This window comes from Molothrus ater, chromosome 9, assembly GCF_012460135.2.
Source record: "Molothrus ater isolate BHLD 08-10-18 breed brown headed cowbird chromosome 9, BPBGC_Mater_1.1, whole genome shotgun sequence".
Lineage (NCBI taxonomy): Eukaryota > Metazoa > Chordata > Aves > Passeriformes > Icteridae > Molothrus > Molothrus ater.
Window position 1 is genome coordinate 13,915,436 of NC_050486.2, and position 20,201 is coordinate 13,935,636.

Genomic DNA, 20,201 nt, shown 5'->3' on the forward strand with positions numbered 1-20,201 from the left:
CATGGTAAAAAAAAAATTTCAATAAATAGCCTTGAACAGATTAGTTATAGGGGAAAAATGAAACAAATAATTAGATCCACAAATTACTAAATGAGATACAATAACTCAAGACCAATGTTTAAATTTTGTACAGATAGAAGTTCTATTAAAATCTTAAGGCCTGTTCTTGCTTTTTTTCTTCTCTAATTATTGCCCAAATTTCCCTGGATTTGAAACATGTGGACAACTATCACCTTTGCTAAAAATATATTCAAAAAACAAAACAAAAGTGAAGACCTTATTATGATCATTAGATTTAAAACCACAACTCACATAAAACCAGAAACCTGCCAACAATAGAATAGGAAACAGGAAATCTTTAAAGGGGAAAAGAGCTACAATACAGCTTTCTGAAACAAAAGGAAGAACATTACAGTAATTAATTCTTTTAACAAACACATAGCGGGCAACAGCTGGAGAAAGTAAACACTAGGATGCTGGATATCTCTTTGAAAGGCAGGAAGCCAAGCCAAGGGGAACGAGTGACTACAAATAGAAAGCCTGGAGGCAAAATGAGCTCTGATATTCCTCACCAAGTCACTGCCTACAAGACCTACCTAGAAAATTTAAACCTGGAAAATTCAGAAGTTTCACTGCATAAGTATTTAATCTATGGTGAACTAAATTGAAAACTCTCTTAATAACTGTCCAAGACTAAACCTAATTTATGCACCTACTTAAGAGGAGAAGTCAGAACCTTTATCAGGATTGTCTTGTTTACTTCACTAGTACCCTCAGCAATGAGAACAAAGAGCTCAGCATTCAGAGGGTGGAATCAGCATGAACGTATGATTCCTTTCACATTAGGAATATCACAGTTCCCAGAGATAAAAACAAGGCAATGACAAAGACAAAAACTAACTATTTACAATTATATGTGTAAATCTGGAATGCATTGGGAGAAAAGAATTGTGAAGGTAAAAAGAGGTGTCAAGTATCTGTAAAACTGCTGTATGTCAGAAATCATCCATTTCCAATTAAAACATCTTTTAAACAAGACTGCTATCACCATGGTTTGTATTTCCAGATCTACTGATACTGGCAATCACTAGGAATTCAAGTTTCTTTATTAAGGACTTTCAGGTGGAAAACACTGTAGCTAGTTAATGTCACACCTCCAGGTATGTTTCCTAATTCTTTATTGCTCCCTGCTACCTGGACTCTGTGTTTCAGGAGTCTGGCACAACTCAACAAAATGTTAAGTATTCTTACCTCCAGAAATAGCACGTGGCCCTCTGAAAGGGCTGACTATCTCAAGCTGTATTAACAAGTTTTCTAAAATCTAGCACCTTGCATATTTGTCAATTCCCTGTTTCTTCGCACCAAGCACTTGGAGGCTTTTCTGTGTCTTTAATTTAGGTGGCCAGCAGGAACCTCTGGCCTGCACACCACACTAAGCCATTTTTAGCCATGCTAAGGGTCAGGCACCAACCATGGTATCCAGGCTAGGCCGAGGGACTGAGATGACAGAGCATACCTGGTTAAAGTGTCTTAAGCAACTTGTCTGGAAGCAAACCCAGCAGGAACAGCAGTTGAACAGGTGCTTTGCATTCTTCTGCAATAAAATGAAATGATTGGTTATTGGACACATAATTAGCCTCAAACAAAACCAATGTTCTAAAAAAAAACTTGCTTTACAGGTGACTGACTCTTCTAATAAAATTTTCACTTGGGCAGCAGATATTTCCATTAGGATTTTAGGAATAGATTTTAATTCAGACTGTTCAATATTAATGACTGCAGAGCTGTGCTTTTTTTCTTTTTTTTCTTCCTGTGGATGGAAGATTCTTCTCTGGGAAAAGAAAATATGTGCTGCAAGCAGCTTTGTGAGCTAACAGCTGCCTGGGGAGAAAAACAGGCAGGCAAGTCAGTAATCCTTAAAGCACTTCACAGTGATCAGGGAGTACAGAGACAGATTTTTAACCTGATTATCAAAAACCTTTCACAGTTCTGAAATGACCAGTACCCTACTGAACAAAAATAAAAGAATGGGTAGAAGGGCTTATATGAACATCCATGTGTTTTGACTGAGAGCATTACATTCATTTTTCAGATCAGGAAGAAAACTCTTGTATTAGAACAGGCTCTTTATAGACCATTGAGCTGTATTAATTTCATAGCAAAAACTGAGCAGTAAAGCTTAAGGTTTGTTCCATGCTCCTCCATCACATCATGAGCTCAGAACAGCTCATCACGGAGATGATGCAAGATCAGAACAAGACACCTTGGTATCCAGAATAGCCTTCCAAAATTAAGTGCTTGTTTTTCTCAACAAAAGGAAATCCAGTTCAGGGATACTCAGTCTTTTTAATCTTATTTTTCCAAAGGTCAGAATGTTTTTATCTTGTTTTGGAAAGCAGAGATCTTCCAGTCTCTATAGAAAACTCAAGTCCGAACAGCTACTATTGTTGAGGCAGAAACCACAAACCTCCCATTTTTTTCCAATCAGGTTCATGAAAATATTCCAGGAATAACTCCTTCAAAACAGTGACTGTACATGCAAACTCCTGACAGAGAACAATTTACTCTTGCTACGTATTGCTGGAGAGATGATTTTACTAAAGCTGTGTTATCTCAGTAAGGACTATTTGTTAAAAGCCTAGAGCAAGGGATCTCACCTACAATTTCCTCTCTGATTCTGCTTGAAGACTACTGTGAAGAAAAATCTGTAAATTTACCTGCAAACTCACAGGCCCCTGACTTCTTCTCTGTTCATAGAGAACAGCAACATTTTTTGCAAGGGTGGGGAAGTCTGTGTGAGCTCCACAAGAATGCAGGGTCAGTTCTCCATCCTTTAGTCCAGCTACTCTGGCCCTCAGTGAAAGGGGCCATGGCCTGTCCCTTCTGCCATGCCAAGGAGCAAGATTGGGTACTCCTGGGGGGATCCTTCCCAGGACTGAGCACATGAGCTGCCCAGAGCACTTTCTAGTGTCCTTAGCAGCAGTTACAGCTGTGGGGCATGTCACTGAATGCTTGGGAGCTGGACCAAAAGGAGCCTGCAGCACAGTGCTGCAGACACAAAGAATCTTTCTTTGCTATTTAAATCTACAGTAATTCAGATTACAAGAGCATGTAACAAGCAAGTCCAATTATCCTGCTTTCTCTAAAGACAGAAAATATTCTAAGTCTCCCCACCTACTGTCTTTATACAATATTCTTAGTTAACACAACTCACAAAGTTTTATAACCAAAACCTCCATATGAAAGCAACATAAATCCAGACCACACCTTTCAAGTGTTTTATGACAAGGAGTTTTTATTTAAGCATTCATAACCTATAGCTAACACATGCCTCATAGTAAATACATTGTCACTGTAAATGTAAACACCCTGTCATAACTATACATAACATGCTCAAGGCCAATATAAACCCTAGAGGAAAAGACCTACATTAAAATCTTTTCTTAAATCTTCTCCTAAAATCAGAACTGTGCATTCCTGACAGTCCTCCCTCCTTGCAAAAGTGCCAGAATTACCTACAGTGCTGTGCTTTCAGCAGAAGATAGATGCGGAGATGCATGAAAAGGAAAAAAGAAGGAAAAAAAATATTCAAAACAGCCCAGATCTATGCTTTATGTGTCTTAAAAGATGTGTCTTGGATACTACAACTCCCAGGAACAGTTCTTATTCCATATATTCTTTCTATAGAAGCATATTACAAGGCAGATGAAGTATTTTCTATAAGAGATTTAAAATCTAACAATAGTATTCTTACTCCTGCTCCTTAAAAAAAGAATGCAAAAGTTTTAATAGAGCAGTCTGCCAATTTTTTCTTTATCCTTCAGAAAAACCTTTGTATAAAAACACTAAAGTTGAGTTTCATATTGGTATTTTCTGCTTTTAAAATTATCTGACATGAGAATAAAAAGGAAGCATTGATATCTGAGTTGGAAGAAAAAAGCTTTCCTAATGAAGAAAACATGATAAAATATAAAATCCATCTATTAATAATAGACAGTAATAGCAATACCATCTATTTTAAAGCAAGATATATATTCTTCACTTCTTTGCCCCATTATCTCATCTTTAAAATACTATTTTTATAGTGTTACAGAAGTATTTACCTACCTTTTGGTTTAGGATATTGTAAAGATACAAGAGAACAATCCTTGGTATTCTCAGTATTGTGATTAGAAATGAGCCTTTGACAGCAGTTCCTAGATGGTAGCAGAAAAGAACTGATATGGAAGACAGGACTGGATGAGGTGGTGGGTTCTTTTTATTTCTAGAAAGAGAAACAAACAGTTTTAAAAATGGTTTAGCAACTTATTTAAGAAGATAAGCATTGTGTCTTTTCAGTATGGGGAAATTTTAAGAATTATGCTGTTACCTCCTTTCCTAATTGAACTACTCCAGTTTTTCTACTGACTTCATCTGAATGTTCACCTTAGTCCAAAGAAAAGCAGCCAAATTTATAACTTCTGGGTTAGTTTAATTCTTAAGAAATTACTATTTTCTGGAATGGAAAAATATCTAGGAAAAAAACTACAATGGAAAATAGGAGAAGTGAACAATATCTGAGAATACTCCTTGAACACCTCTTTTCTGTCACTTCTCTTATTCTCTGCAGTCTTTTCTTTAACTCTTGGTTCTGCAAGATTTTAGTCTGAGGGAATGAATCCACTATTTCTTCTTTAGTGGTAAAATTAAAACTAGAAAATAAACTCACAAGTTCTCACATATAGAATTGAGAGTTACTATCTACTTTTATAATTGTAATTTGGCCCAATTTGGTTTTAAATTTTAAAAAAATATTAATGCTTCTTTTTTCCCCACAGAAGAGGCTTTCTTTTTAAACTGAATGCAGCAAAAAAGCAGTATCATACTGTATGTTTAGGATTATAATCTGAACTAAAAAAACTTGTAGTTCTAGTACACACTAACCTGTATTGTTTTGTAAAAATGGTGCCTGCCAAAATCAGAAAGCAAAGCCAATAAATGGCTTAAATACAACTTTTATTACTTTGCTTCCTTTATAAAGGTCAGTTTAATGTCAGTCATTTACAGACAGTAATATGACACAGCTCTCAAGAATTTATATAAACCTCAGGAAATCACCTTAAAGAGATTCCCTCACCCCTTGTCAAACACTCAAAAAAAAAAATCAACTAGATTAACACTCTAAGTAGAGTTAAAATATTTCATAGGATAAAAAAAACACATACGGATCAATAGTCATAATTAGTCCTTCCACAAGTAACTCTTAAGCAACTGGCCCAACCCTGAAATATTTAGTTAAGCAACAGAACCAGCAGCAGTTTGACTAAGTAGCTACATAAAGATCAGACATAACATCACACATAAGAAGCCCTGTTTTCAGAACTGATTTCTTCAAAACCTCTGTTATCTTGAAAAATCAGTAGTTTGCACAAGAAATTAAAATATAAAAAGACATCAATAAGAGAATGACTGGTTTGGGCTAAGAAGCTCTAAAAATACAATATTAATATTCTATTAATCCTCACTTCAGCAAGGATTTAAATCCTACACACTATATTCACGAGTGGGATTATAGTTCTGCAAGAATCCTGAAGGTATCACTGCAGTTCATTCAAAACACAAAAAATTTAGCAGTGGAAAAGTTGTATTTAAATATGTGAATATACCACATTATTTGAAATAGGAAATTCCAGCAAAGCAGTTGCTACATTTATTATTTTTGTCTTAAAACCAGGGGAACAGCTTGGGGGATAGTGGAATTTTATACTGAATAAGGCAGTTTGGATTTTTTTTAGAGTCATCAGGTTTCTGTGTTAGAAACACATGCATTGAAGTGTGGATGAATTATTCTATTCATATTGATCCACTGTTTTCTTCTCCCCAAAACACTTTTCCCTACATATGACAGTGTTAGTTGATCTCAGAATACAAATTATTAAGTTTCTGCAAGTTAAAGGCTAACTAGTGATAAGAAACAGAAAGAAGAAAATTTATTCCTGTGTCAACAATGTACTTATTACCGAAGAGAAAAATGAAGAAGGGTTTTGATATTTTAAATGACTAAATAATGAACAGGAATGTAAAAAAAAACATTTAAAGCTTAGTTTAGATAAATTTTTACATATTTGGATGTTTTTCCACAGCTCCTTTTCCTAGCAAAGAAACTAGCACAAGAACAGGCTCTGACCAGGATTTTGCTTTGCCTCCAAACAGATTGGAAAAAGAACAGATTTTCCTTGTAATTCTGGTTCAGAGTAGAAAACAAGAAAGAGGCTAAACACAGCAATAGGTGATGGTTATGTCTGTAAACAAGTTCAAGATTGGCTCCAACCTACTCCCATTGCTCCCAAGGCTGAAGTTTCACCCACCTTTGTGCACGATGTGGCTGCAATCCTGAAGGGGCTTTAGCACAAGCAAACAATCATTATGCAGTGGATTCTGTGCATGTGCACTCATCTGCATGTGCACAAGGTACCAGGGAAATCTGGGAATCTGCCTGATTGGTTGTAAGACTGAATAGAGCCACAGCTTGCTTTTCTTCTTTGGTATTTCTGTTTTATGTTATCATGAGATTGTTTGATTTACATACAACACTGCTATTCCAAACTCCTGTGGACCTGTATTCAATATCACATTGTCTTGGAATAATTTTATTTCTTCACTACTGTCAATTGCCTTCATTTACTTGTGAGCTCTGTGACACTCAGTGTCTTTCTTTAACACTAAGTTCCTTGAATCAAATGATCACACATGCATCTTTGCTTTCATTTGAAAACATTTTTTTGAGAATAAAGAAAATGTCATCTTGACACACCCAACAGACACAGATATTTAAATGGGAGAAAAGTGTATTTCTTCAGTTCTTTAAAATTCTCTTAAGAGCTATGCTTACAGATTTCTTCACTTATGTCTCACCAATTCCAAAGACTGTCTAAAAATAACTTTAGTATAAAATACTTCAGAAATGCTAAGGAATTAATCTTCTATTCCTCAAGTAAATATGAATCTCAATTTTCAAACAAACACAATAAATTACAAGATTTGTAATAAAACAGACATGATGAGACTAACAGAGACCACACAGACTGTACTGCACTTTTACTCTATCTCAAAGCCACATGGAACAGGTCTGACCACATACATGATGGTGACTCTTTTAGGTCAAGTATATAAGTAGGGCAAAGGATGGCCATAAATATTGCAAATACATTTGAAGGGGAAGCCTTTAAAAGTTTGTTCTAGTTCATCTCTCAGTGACTTCTGTGCAACATCCATAAACCTTCATTTTTGACTTACTGGGAAAGATATGTATTTCACTTCTCTTGGAAACTGTGGTACTCAACACCTTAGTCAGGTAAATAAGCCCAACCCTTAATTTCAAACCTGTGCAGTGGTATATGTGCACTGGAGCTACCAAAGAAGCTCAGACATGGACAGAACTGTGATGCCTGTGATGGACTGAGTTACCATATCACCTTCCTTTACTCCCAGAGAGGGGGAAAGGCTCATCTCCCTGCAAAGGTAAATAGATACATAACACCTAAGCACATCAAGGTGAGAATAAACCCTCATGTAAAACACCAATTATAAAAAAGAAGGCTTTTTAAAAGACCAAGCCCTTTCCACAAGTTGTAAAATGTAATCATTAAGCAAGAAAATCTACTTATTTTTATTAAATCAATGAAATCTTTTTTGTATTCATATTTAATCTAAAATAAAAGAAGGCCAAATCCATTTTCAGTCGTGGTATTAGAGGCCAAATAAATGTATCCTGTAGGCAGAATGACCCCCTGCCCACCCCATTTGCAACTCAGCCGTGGCTGTTGGCCGCGCAGCGCGTTGCTGAGCGTGCTGTGGAGGGAGATTTCCGCATGGGAAGGCCGTGCCATTTCCTCAGAGCACTCACAGGACAAGAAGAAAGCCTGTCTGTAAGATCCCATAAACAAACTCTTGTGACATGCCTTTATGATGCAGCCCCAGGGAATACATTAAAAACACACAGCAGACAAGCTCAGAGTTGCTGGAACAGCTGAAGATAACCCTTGCCCTTGCTGGTGTGGCTGCTCCTGCAGCTAACCACCCTCTAACCACCCCTCCCCATTCCTGCACTGCTCTGCATCTCTGTGGACCTGTGCTGACAGCCTAAGGGCCGGGACAAGGGATTACCACCACAGAAAAGTTCCATTTCCCCTTGCAAACAAAACTCTCTCAACACAGGGCAGGTCACCTGGCAAGCAAGAGGAGAGCTTAATGGTATTGTACAAAATGATACCAATACAATTGGGAGCAGGAACCTTCTGTACTTGGCAGCCAGTTCCTGCAGCAGTAAAAAATAGCTGGAAAGCGGAAGCCCCTAGCAGAGCAGTAAATGTCATCACAGCAGTTTCTACAGGTGCTTCCCTGCCCTGCACCAACAAGATATGGACAGTGCCTTTGCCTCGGGGATTTATGTGGTGTATTGCACCACAAATGTGGTGTATTGACCAAAATGCAATGGTCAAACTGCCCATGAATACATGAAATTACCAAGGAACAATATACTGCTTCTCATTTGGAGCTAAAGCAGTCCTCCTGGAAAAGGGTGCAATGCAGCCTGTGCCTTCCAAATGGTAACTCCCCCAGAGCCAACAGAGCTCCAATATCAAGGCCCAGTTTGGCCCAGCATCTCCAGCAGCAGGGGTGAGCCACATTAATATCATGCCAATTGTAAAATCTTACTCAAGATCTTACAACAAGCAACATTATTTTATAGTAAATTGGATTCCCGATATTGACATAAATTGCAATCTAATTGGGACTTTTTTTCCTAGAAAAAGATTGAAAGTAAATGCTGGAAAATCCCCAAAACTATCTGGGGCTATTCTGCACTCACCTGTTGAAATAACAAGTAACCACTGCCCCAGCAATGACCATTTGCTGACAGGCAAGAATGAATTCACTAGTCCAGATAAGGCCAACGAAATGATACCATGCCATGTAGCAAATTCCAGACAGAGCTCTGTATTCTACTTGTCCTCCTGAAGTGGCCTGTGCAGTACCTGAAGTTGGGATTACACCACTGTGTTATTTTAACATGTCAGACAAGGGGGGAGAGGAGAAAGGGGGACAGGGACAAAGAAGGACATGGAAGTGCTTCTGTGCATGTTCTCTTAACTTCTCTTCAGTAAAGTTACAAAAAAATTAATTCGATGCTATTTAATTCTGTCCATTCTAACAAAGTTAGAGAAACAACATCTTATAATTCAACTTGGATTTTGAAAAAGAAAATCTCACAAAAAGCAAAAGATTGTGTTTGAATTGGGATTGAGACACAGCTACCAATAAAGGAAAAAGGAAAGCTACATATTAGTAAAGATATCTGAGAAGACATTACTCTAGACTTGAGTAATCAAATAGTTCAGAAGTAAATGAAATCTTGACGTCCATTATTCAAATTTGAAATAAATGCATAGTTATGAAATGCTTTAGGGTTTTTTTGTAAGAAGCAGAAGAGAAAGACTACAGAAAAATATTAAGGATACATAACATACTGTTGCAGCAAAACAAAACAAATATTTTAACTGCTATTACTAATCAGAACCATGGCCATTAGTCTTCTGTTCTCTATAATTTGCAATCTTTGTGCAAAATACAGGCAGATACATCTAGGCTCTCTAGGAGGCAAAAAAGCAGACATGGTATGGTAGTACATGCTCCAATGCTACTACTGTATCTAGGAGCATGGATAAATTAACTTATCCAAGCTAAAAACATTCCTTCCACTTCTGTTACGAACAAAGAATGTATTTCATATTCATAGATGGCTGTTCACAAAAGGTGGGGTCAATTCAGATTCCTCAACCATCAGACCTTTTTTCTGTGCAATCCTGTTTGTGGCACTTGACTCTGAAGGGTAGTCAGGGGATAATGGCATCAGGACAATTTGACTCTAGTAAAAGGTCTCTAGGTTCCTAACATGCTATGTTTTTTTTTTTATTTTACCAAGCCTTAAGTCTACTAACCTTAAAGAGAAACATGTTCACCAAATAAAACAATCTCTGGAGGTGAGTAGTTTCTTATTCCAACTCCATGAAAGAAATAAAAAAGTGAGACAGAATTGGCTATTACTGCTCAAACAGCAGTATAACTTAAGCTTTAATACTTCATGTATTCATTTTGTGGACTTGGCAGTGTTAGGTTTACAGCTGGACTTGATGATCTTAAAGGTTTTTTCCAAGCTAATTGATTCTATGACTCTGTGTTCTCTTACAGGACAACACACCACATTCAAATTCAAAACCGCCACATATACAAAGCTATCTAGGAAATGATTCCTTTCTAGCCTGTTTTTCTACAGCCACAGACTTCTTACTCAGAATAACTAAAAGTAGAAACAGTAAAGATTTGTTTCAGCAATACCATCAGGTTTAGACAAGCTTTTTTTAAGTTTTCAGAAGCAGCCTTTGAGTCTGTAAATAAAGAAAAATATCCATCTACCCCATAGTAGCACTGCAACATTATTTTAAAGTTCTTTGAAAGATAAAAAAATGCTACATGGGTACATAAATACAGATATATGTTCTAGATTTATTTTTTTTTCTGAGAGGTTAACAATATTGGCTGAACAGGCAAGCTCTCTCCAGTGCTGTTTGGTTGGTCATTCATAGAAACAATGTAGTGCTTCCAATATATTCAAATGAATTTTAAGTCTGTGAAGTGCAAGATATTTGATGGTTTGAAAAAGCTACTACTCAGATCTCTTCTCACAAACTCTCCCTCATTCCTCCCCATCCAGTGCCTTGCTGGTTTTAAGTTTGCACAAGTGAGGGTTTTTTAAGGTGAGTTTTTGAGGATATAATAATTTACTTAAGTCATTAAAATAAGTAAGGCACCATATAATTATGAATTCAAGAGATTTTTCGTTTCCCATATTTCTTCCAGAGGCTCTCAACTGCCTTCTCCTGCAGCACACAACTAGCTAAATACACTCATTATCCAGAGCCTACAGCCTTCACTAAGGGAACTCAGGCAAACAAGATGTCAGTGACACACAAGGTGTCCTGCTTCTCCATTTTCGTGCAAAGACATTACACCATTTGGTAGCAGAATTAAGGACATTTTCCACCATATAATTCTCCTGAACATTTCTTTTTCCAAAATAGACCTGTTCAGGCTTTGTTTCAGTACTGTTGTCATGAAGACTGATAAATGTTCATATGGCAAGCTAATCCTGTTTGCTTTTTACCAGCCTACTTAAATAACCACCTGCAGTAATAATAGTAATGGCTTTGTCTTTCCTGGACAACCTTGTACCTGTACATGTGCACAGTGCTGTGCTCAGCTGCACAGAAATCAGGCAGAGCCATCTGTGATTTCACCTTTGATCACTTTGCTGATCAGATAAGGTAAACTAGGTTTGTTATTTCACAATAATCTGTTTAATGATATAAACATCTCTGTCCGATTTCCTGTCTTCTGGGCCTACCAGACATGCCTGATTTTGTCAGCAGAACTACATGCAAGGTTATTTTTCTACATCAGTATCTCAGATAAACTTTAAAGCTGTCCTAGATAACCCGTCAAGAAAAGTGTATGCCATTTCCCTCATCATTCTACTATGATCTATCTGTTCATACAAACTAAACTTTTTCAACACAGCCCTGAAATACAGTTCAATCTGTCAACAGAATGTTTTTCTCCAAGGACACAATAATGAATCCTCCCTGTGTACCATACACTCTTAGCGATGACATTAACAACTCAGTAAAGAACTGAACTCCCTACATCTGAACCACCAAATCTGGAAGCCTTTGATCAGAACAAGTGTTGATCTGCTGCCAATACTTCAAAAGAAGTGATGTTAACAATGCAAACAGGCCAAGTGTTGCAGCAGAAGGCAGGAGAATTTCCCCTGGGACTCGCAGCACTGCCCTGGCAGCCAGCAGAGCCGGGCAATGGGACACCAGTCAGTGCTGGCTGTGTGTGGCACCTTCAGCAGCATTTTGGGACTGCCACACTTAGGTCAGACGTCCTCCTTCAGCAGCTACTGCTCTGAGGCTTTGCTGATGCCTGCAGCAACAGGCTGCTGTAAGAGACAAAAAATTCCTAGGAAGTCTAATCCAGCAATTTCCTTATCACAAACAAAGAGCCACTGACAAGAAAATACTGAGAGCCTGTTTATCACTTCCTGTTAACATGAAAATATGCTGTGCCACTCCCACTGTGAGGAAAGGTTCTGGAATCATACACTGAATCTTAGTGCTTCCTGCAACACAATCTATTGTGTTATCTTATTTTGTGCTTTTTCGTGTAAAGGTACTTACAGGTAAGCTACCTGACTGTAATTGGAATGTCAAGGCCCCTGCAGGAAATACATTTTTATTGCTCATTTTGCTGTTGCGCAGCTTTATGTGGCAGTTCTGCTGCTCACTTGCTTGTAGGATGCACCTTTATTACACAAAAAAATCACACCACCTTCTCCTCCTACATTCACACTATTTACACCATGCAGACCTCAGCTCCTGCACTCTGGAAAGCTGAAACACATTCTCTGCTGTGCCACATGGCTACTTCAGTTCTGCAGTGAAATACCCACAAATTAGCAAACAATAAAACTCAATAACTCTAAGACATATCAGCTTTTCCAAAGAACAGCTGAATTCCATTCCTAGCCAGCTAATGGTTCTAACTGGTGCCACTGTGCTACCTAAAGTCTCATGAAGTCTTGGCATTTCTCCTAGTTTTGTAGGTCTGGAATTCACTCAGTCTCTGCTGCTCTTACAGATTCTGAATTACCAAGGTACTTAGGCAGGTGCCTACCCTAAAATGCATAAGTAGTCCCACTGATTTTAATAGGATTATCCATGTGTTTCAAATTAGTCATGTGCATAAGTACCTTTCAAGTGCAGGCTATAGCCTTCTATAGCCCCCAAGAAGTTAGGATTTTTTTCTCACAGTAACACTAACTTTTGGAGGAGATGTAAATAAGGTGCCTGCATGGTCGCATAATGATCAGGTGTGCCACAGCTGAAGCAAGGATCAAGTGCTCCAGAACTGTTAAGATGCAGAGACACCATAAATATCATATAACTAGTGCAGATTCAAAGAAAATGTTAAGAACAGGTGCAGCACAGCAGCAAGCCAATTTAATTTACCCATCTCTCTGTATTAGACAAAAAGACTAGTGTCTTTTTAAACATTTCATTTTTCCAGCTTTCTTGGTATATTTGCATTTAAAATACAGCCTGCACAGCCCCAGAAAACATGTTTGTGAGAAGAAAATGTCAAAGTGTCAAGCCCAAGAAAATCACCACCTGTATTTTACAAGCTGAATCCTAGACAGGTAACTATTTGTCAATGAAGAAAACAAATTGCTATGTAAGAGAAAGCATATCTTCAGAGATCTTCAGAGAAGTACTCTCAAGTGGTGCAAAAAGTTCCCAAAACTCAAAATAAAAAGAAACGTCTTCCACTTACAGGACAATTGTAGAAAACTAACAAATAATACCAAGGTGTCCTGTCAGTGCATTATTAACCATGCACTTGTCATTACAGGATGTGTGGGTCTGTCATCGTAGAACAGCAGAACGACCCCAGCTTATCTGATGGTGAGCTGCTCTAACAGGCAGCATTTCAGAGGACTCACATTTGGGTTGAAAATTTGAGCGACAACCTAACGGAATATTCTCAGTACCAGATCTCGTTTAACGCTCGTCGCCCAAGATTTGAATTACGAAGCACATCTGAGGTAGAGTAAGGGACTGGAAATCCTAACAGCAATCCTGCTGACACGGAGCTGCCGTGTGCTCAGCCCGCGGGCCGGCTCAGCCGCTGCATTGGCCATCCCCCGGAGCGGGCCGGGTCAGGCGCTGTGTTCCGGAGCACGGCAGACTCAGGCGCTGTGTTCCGGAGCGGGCCGGGTCAGGCGCTGCGTTCCGGAGCACGGCGGGCTCAGGCGCTGCGCCCCGGAGCACGGCGGGCTCAGGCGCTGTGTTCCGGAGCACGGCGGGCTCAGGCGCTGTGTCCCGGGGCCGAGCCGCCCTTTTGTCCCCCCGGTTCCCCGGATCCGCTCTCCCGCCGGGCGGGCCTGAGGCGCTCCCCGCGGGCTGCGGCGCCCCCTGGCGGGCACGGGCGCTGCTGCTGCGAGCACAGCGAGCGTCCGACGGCCCCAAAGGGCCGGACCCAGCGCCCAAGCCACGCACGGACACAGCCCGCACAGAGCGGCGCCTTCCCACCTGCACTCATGATCGGGCTTTAACTGAGACGTGATTTGGGTTATTTATAAAATGCACACGTGCTCTTAGAGACATTAACATGCTTCTAACAGGAAGATCTTATAAGGACTGACACCTGCACTAAAAATACCCGGCCAGAACACCTCTGTCAAAACATATGTTTTACTAGGTTGCTCATAAAAGCAATATATTTACCTTCCCTTCTTATGCTAAATCTGAGAAAAGTAATTTCTTTCAAAACTGAAACTTTATCATCACTGTGCTGTGCAGTAAATTTGTGCTGTCCTCTGTATTGTTTGCATCACTTGCTGAAAAGATCAGCATTTCTTTTAAGCTAGAAAGAAGACAAAACATAAAATACCTTTGAGCTGCACAATGAATGTAACAGCAGGTAAAAAAAAAAAGAATTAAAAAATAAAAAAAATTAAAAATTAAAATAAAATAAAAAATAACTCAGCTGTGTAACAATGCTAGCCCACATTTTGTATGCCAACACCAAGAGGTCCACATTTAAGAAGAGAATTTAGGAAATGGATAGCACTCAGTCAGAAACATGTAAAGCATATGCTTACCTGCAGTTCCTAAGCTAAGCAGTACAGCAACCCAAAATACCAGAAGACAATGAGAATCAGAAAAGTCCAGAGTGGCTGGAACAGGAGGAAAGGAATTCTGCCAATGATTTTGCCAACAATTCGAAAGAGTTGTACAGAGAAAGGAAGCCTCTTTCTTAGTACAAATATAAGGGAGAGCAGAACAACCTGTTTCAGGAAAGAAAAAGACAAATTGTTAGGGGTTTTACCTCAAGAAAATTATCAGAGTTGTCAAACGTGAGATCAGAGGATACAGATTTCCCAAAGACATGAAAACAAAGCAATTCATACAATCTTATTACACATTCGAAAGTCCTTCCAAGACACTGCCTATGTTCTCAAAGAGCTTGTGGACTAAAATTTATATTCCTCCAATAGTCCTTGCTGGTTTTTTTAACAAAATAGCATCCATAAGACTTTAATTGATCTAATGGATACTGTCTGTTTTGCTTTATAGCAAACATAAACATACATTACACACTGCACATTGCTTTCACATACCCTGCACGTCATGAACTTTTAAACTTTCTTTCTACTCAGGTCAGTTTGCCACTGTTCACTTTCACAATGGTAGGAGAACCAGTCCTTTCCTGCAGTCCACAACCCAACTAGTTTCTGAGCTATGTATGTATAGGAACAAAGAAGACATAAAATGAAAACTTTTAAAATAAATTATCATCTTCCCAAAGTAAAAAACCCAACCCACCAATAACAAAACCCCAAGTCAAAAATCCCACAAAATCCCCAATTCTTTGTATGTGACAAAGCACTATGAACAGCAATTATAAGGGAGGTTGGAATCTTTAAAGCAATAAATACAAGCAGTGGCAGTTCCTTCACTAGTGTTCTTGCCTGCTCTGGAAAGAAGCCACCAGCTCTGAAGAGAAGCATAACCTGCAGCAGTGGCTGTTCCCACAGTTCTGCAAACAACAGTCAGTTGTACTGGAACACACAAGCATTCAAAGAAACTTTTTCTTACCTTTTTAGTATCAGCAGATGTAATAAGGTCATTACTTATAGAGGATATTAAAAAAAATCTGGTCTGTGACACATTTATATTTGTCACTGTAAATTGTCAGACTCTTCATATCTGGCAAATTCCATATGGATCTTACTCATCTCTAGGACAACAGGACAACTGCTTTGACAAATCTCATGAAGTACAAATTGACTGTACCATCAAATTGAAAAATGGCTCCTTTTAACATTGCAACATCAGAGTGAAAAAACTCTCTTCAAAAGTTGCAAGTCACACTCAGATTTTCTGTTGTAAAACAAGGTCAGTGAGAGAAAAACAGAATTTAACCCCATAACATGAGGTCTAGACAATGCTGCCTGCGTTTCAGTGCCCCTTTCATTGTCTCAAAGAGCTGCCACCCCTTTCTCCTGCTGACAGGGTGGGATGAATCCACAGATCTCGTGTCCATACTCAACCAGTGCCCCTGTGCATATTCAACATGATTCTCCAGTGAGCTGATGCAGCAGAAAATGGGCATGGAACACAATTCTGGCATTTTTACACCAACAACACTGACACAGTTTGTACAGTTTTGAAGTATGGCAAGGCTGAAAAACAAGTTTCGCAATGAATATATAAAATTATTTTTGTAGTTTTGATGGGGGCCTAAAAATCTATTTGGAACTAGGGATCTTTAAAGTCCCTTCCAACTCAAACCATTCTGTTATTTTATGATTATATGTGAATGAATGTAAGAAGATCTTAGAATTTACTCTCATTTTCCAATTTGAAAAGAATTAGGAATTATTTTTATTGTTGCAGAACCACTGTGGTTCAAGTTTTCAAGATACAGCCTCTGCCATTGCTTAGGGCAAAATGCTACTTACAGTGATGATTGTTGAGAAGATGGCATATCCAAGTAGGAACTTTACATTTTCCTTCTCTGTTTCCAGTTCAGTGCTGGGGTCATTCCTGTAGTCGTAATGGAGCCACCAGAGCACACCTGACACAACTGAGCAGAGCAGAGCAGCGTGAGGGTGGGCAGGGCACGCTGTTGCTGGCAGGATGATGCCTGCCCACCTTCCCTTCCCAGTGTCCTGCCCTCCTAACCATCCCCCAGGGCTCAGGAATACTGCCAGTCACCAAAGTGAGGCACAGGATCAGTGAGCACAGAGAAGCTTCCAGTAATGGCCTGTCAGACTGAGGTAAAACCGCAGCAGAACATTTGGATTTCCTGCAGTCATCCCGAAGCTCAGGCATGTAATTTCATTGTGGAGATCCAAAGCTAACTTTCATGGAATGACAAGCTTTAGCCAGACACATTCCTATGGTTCTCCCCTCCTAAAGCAGGCAGTGTAAGAGTTCACTAAGCATTCTTTGAAACAGTAGCATTTTCATAACTGCATTCATCTGCCAAAAGAAATGTTGTTTCTAGGCATCTATAAAAACAATAAACATCACCATCATCCTAACACTCAGCAGCTGGAACAGCACAGCCAGACCTTGGCACCAAACGGCAAGCAGGCCTCAGCTTGGAAATGACTGTGGTAAGCTGAGGGTTACTGAGGATGGCCATGGAAATAAAGGATAGCTGTTTGTTCAGCTGCTAATCCTTCAATACAGTGAAACAGTAAATATACTTACACAACAACCCAAACACAACCAGTGCAATCAGAGTATGGATGAAGAGGGTCTGAATGAATCTGAAGGCTAAAACCAGTATCAAAGAAAAGGCTGAAAAATACATAAAGCTTGAGTGTTACAACCCTTTTAATTTTAAATATAAATTTAAGGTTCTTGTAGAATTTTAGCTTTTATTTTTAAACAGTAATCTTAATAGCAACAGCATTTAATAAAGCTGGCAACCTTTTTAACATTTAAAGCACACAGTTACCTCTAACTTAAATAATAAGAAACTTATAGCTGATATATTTCACTACAGAAAATACTAGCTTTTTAATAACATCTTATGTAAGAGTTAAGTTCAAGTATTCATGCTGATGTAATCTTTTTCTTCAACAATTTCTTACAGTCCTCCAAAATGAGGTATTTAACCATGTCATGGACCACAGAATCTGATAGAGATCTGCATTTCACCAGTCTATTAAATCTCTCCTGATAAAATCTGATCACCCTTCCTTAAAAAATAACTGTGCCCAGAAAATATGAAAAAAGTCTACTTTTGAATTAAACATATAGACTTACAAGAAACACTTTAACCTTTTAATTGAATATCATTATCCACTTTTTATTTATAACCTTACCTAGTGCAAGGACACTCAGTCCTATCACAGTATCTCTTCCTGCCAATATTCCACTCAGAATTCGGTGAAAAACATCCATTTCATTAACCATACTTATGAGGACAGATGCATATTTGGAATAGCATTCAGGATTTTGTGGAACACAGCGATTAAATAATGGAAAGGATTTACTGAAAGGTTGAAAACAAAAGTGGTAAAAAATATTAATTACTGGACAAACAGTTTAAAATCCACAGAGATCCATCCTGCCATTTCCACAGAGAGCATTCTGTTATAAAGAGTAGTTTTGTGTATAATCTGCAGAATAAGCTCCTTAACAGTGTCATGCCTGTATCACTGTACCAGAACAGATCCATTCAAGATCAGCCTGAGAAAAGAAATTAACAACTCTCTCATTAACTATCAGCACATAGCTCCTACTCCCATTCTAGTCGGGCTTCACCTGCTTTGCTCCAATGTATTTATGTAAAAACAAAGTTCATGCTAACATAGCTGTAACCTATGCTGTTGTAGATAATTCTAGATCAAAACCACTTTGTATTGCTTTTATGATATTTACGCATTCTAAAAGCCGCACCAAAACAATGTTTGCAAGGCACAATTAATGGCACCAAATATTTATACAAAATTATTTGGCACTCCTAGCCAAGCTTCTTGCATGTATTTATTGTCCCACTTTGGCAGTGCTGCCCTACAACAGCCAATGGCAAAATCATACCTGAAAAGGAGAGGTTTTGTTATCAACAGCTAAAAAAATCACTACCCATCTTTGCTTCTACCATGTAATATTACTGTGCAAGATGAATAACTTTGCTGATTTCCTTGACAAACCAAAAAAAGGCCTAGAAATTTGAGGAAATAAGTGAAACAGGCCATATTTTTTCATCAATTTACACACTGTCCTTTGATCCACTGTATGTAGTGTTTTTACATGTCTCCTGCTCTCTTCTTTTCATTTTGTTCTATTTTCTGCTGTTCAGAGCAGATTAATTAGCTCTGCAAACACAGAGATTCCAATTCTCTGCTGTACTTTCATGACACAGTGGAACTTAAAATCACAGGTTTAAGAATTTTGACTTACAAATGCCAGATTTTACAAGACAGCGACATCCACATATCTGTGCTTCAAGCACATAAAAATGGCTATAAAATTATTCTGATGGAAATTTCTGGTCTCAGGAGAAGAAGCAAGGCTAAAGACCACATCCTTGGCATTGAGGGAGAAAGCAAAATCTTTGCAGCAGCTAAGCTGTTCCTCATATGGAGTGCTTTTTCCTAATTTGGAAAAGGAAGAGGAATGGAAGGGCAGAGGAATAAAGGGTAGCGGAATGGAAGGAATGCAGTCCTTGTTTGTTCTGTGGGACACTGGCATATTCACAGGCACATAAAAGAACTTGTAAGGATACACAGACAAAAAAATTAACAAAGCAAAACCATCCTGACTGTGAAGCATCAAGCCAAATACAAAATGTGAGAAAGTAACAATCCATAAGAAGCTGTTTGGACTGAAGGAGGTTGTAAAGTACTCAGTCATTCTTACCTTGGTGGAACTGGCAGTGTGGGACACAGCTGAGCTGCCTCTGGATTTACTGTGTAACTGGAAACGTTCAGGCTGTAAACACAAAGGAAAGAACCTAAAAAAAAAAAAAAAAAAAGAAATCAGAGAGAGGAAAAAGTAACTTAAGATTAGTAAAAAATTGAGAGAAAAACCACATTAACAGCTAAGTTTTGTTTGCACTTCTGGTTTGATCCTTAGCAGGCCATTTTCATCCCTGATATTCCAGTGGGAATATGAATAGTAAATTAGGTAGTTGAGTAAATCTAAACCAACCTCTGCAGAATCTTTTGCTTTCTCAACTTAACCACAGTTACCACTTATGTTCCTGGAGGGCAGGCACACTCAGGCACATTGTTTGCTCCACAGTGCCATTAATCTTGCTCACTAGGACTAGAGAAAAACCTGAAAAGATGGAAGCTACAATAGAGCCAGGCCCTCCTGAGTTAGAATAGAATACATCTGTATCCAGAAACCTAACTTGTGCTGGGATCTAGGTGAAATATTTCCAGGTTCTCTGCTCCATTAGACAGCACTCCTGGGAAAGCTATTCAAAATGCAAGACTCCTCTCTGCCTTGACATAAACATGCAAGCAGTTGTAGCTGGAATTTGATGCAATTATGTTTAGTTAGACTGAAAAT

General features: G+C 38.6%; 1 protein-coding gene across 1 annotated transcript in view; it reads right to left on the reverse strand.

Annotated features, from left to right (window-relative positions):
- Window positions 1-20,201, reverse strand: part of SLC44A3 (solute carrier family 44 member 3) — a 35,669-nt gene that overhangs the window by 11,794 nt on the left and 3,674 nt on the right. Inside the window, 9 exon segments of the mRNA XM_036388271.2 lie at window positions 1,517-1,594; window positions 4,108-4,264; window positions 8,852-9,017; window positions 14,765-14,803; window positions 14,806-14,950; window positions 16,628-16,752; window positions 17,385-17,474; window positions 18,005-18,174; window positions 19,545-19,638. Coding sequence (XP_036244164.1) covers window positions 1,517-1,594; window positions 4,108-4,264; window positions 8,852-9,017; window positions 14,765-14,803; window positions 14,806-14,950; window positions 16,628-16,752; window positions 17,385-17,474; window positions 18,005-18,174; window positions 19,545-19,638 — 1,064 coding nt within the window.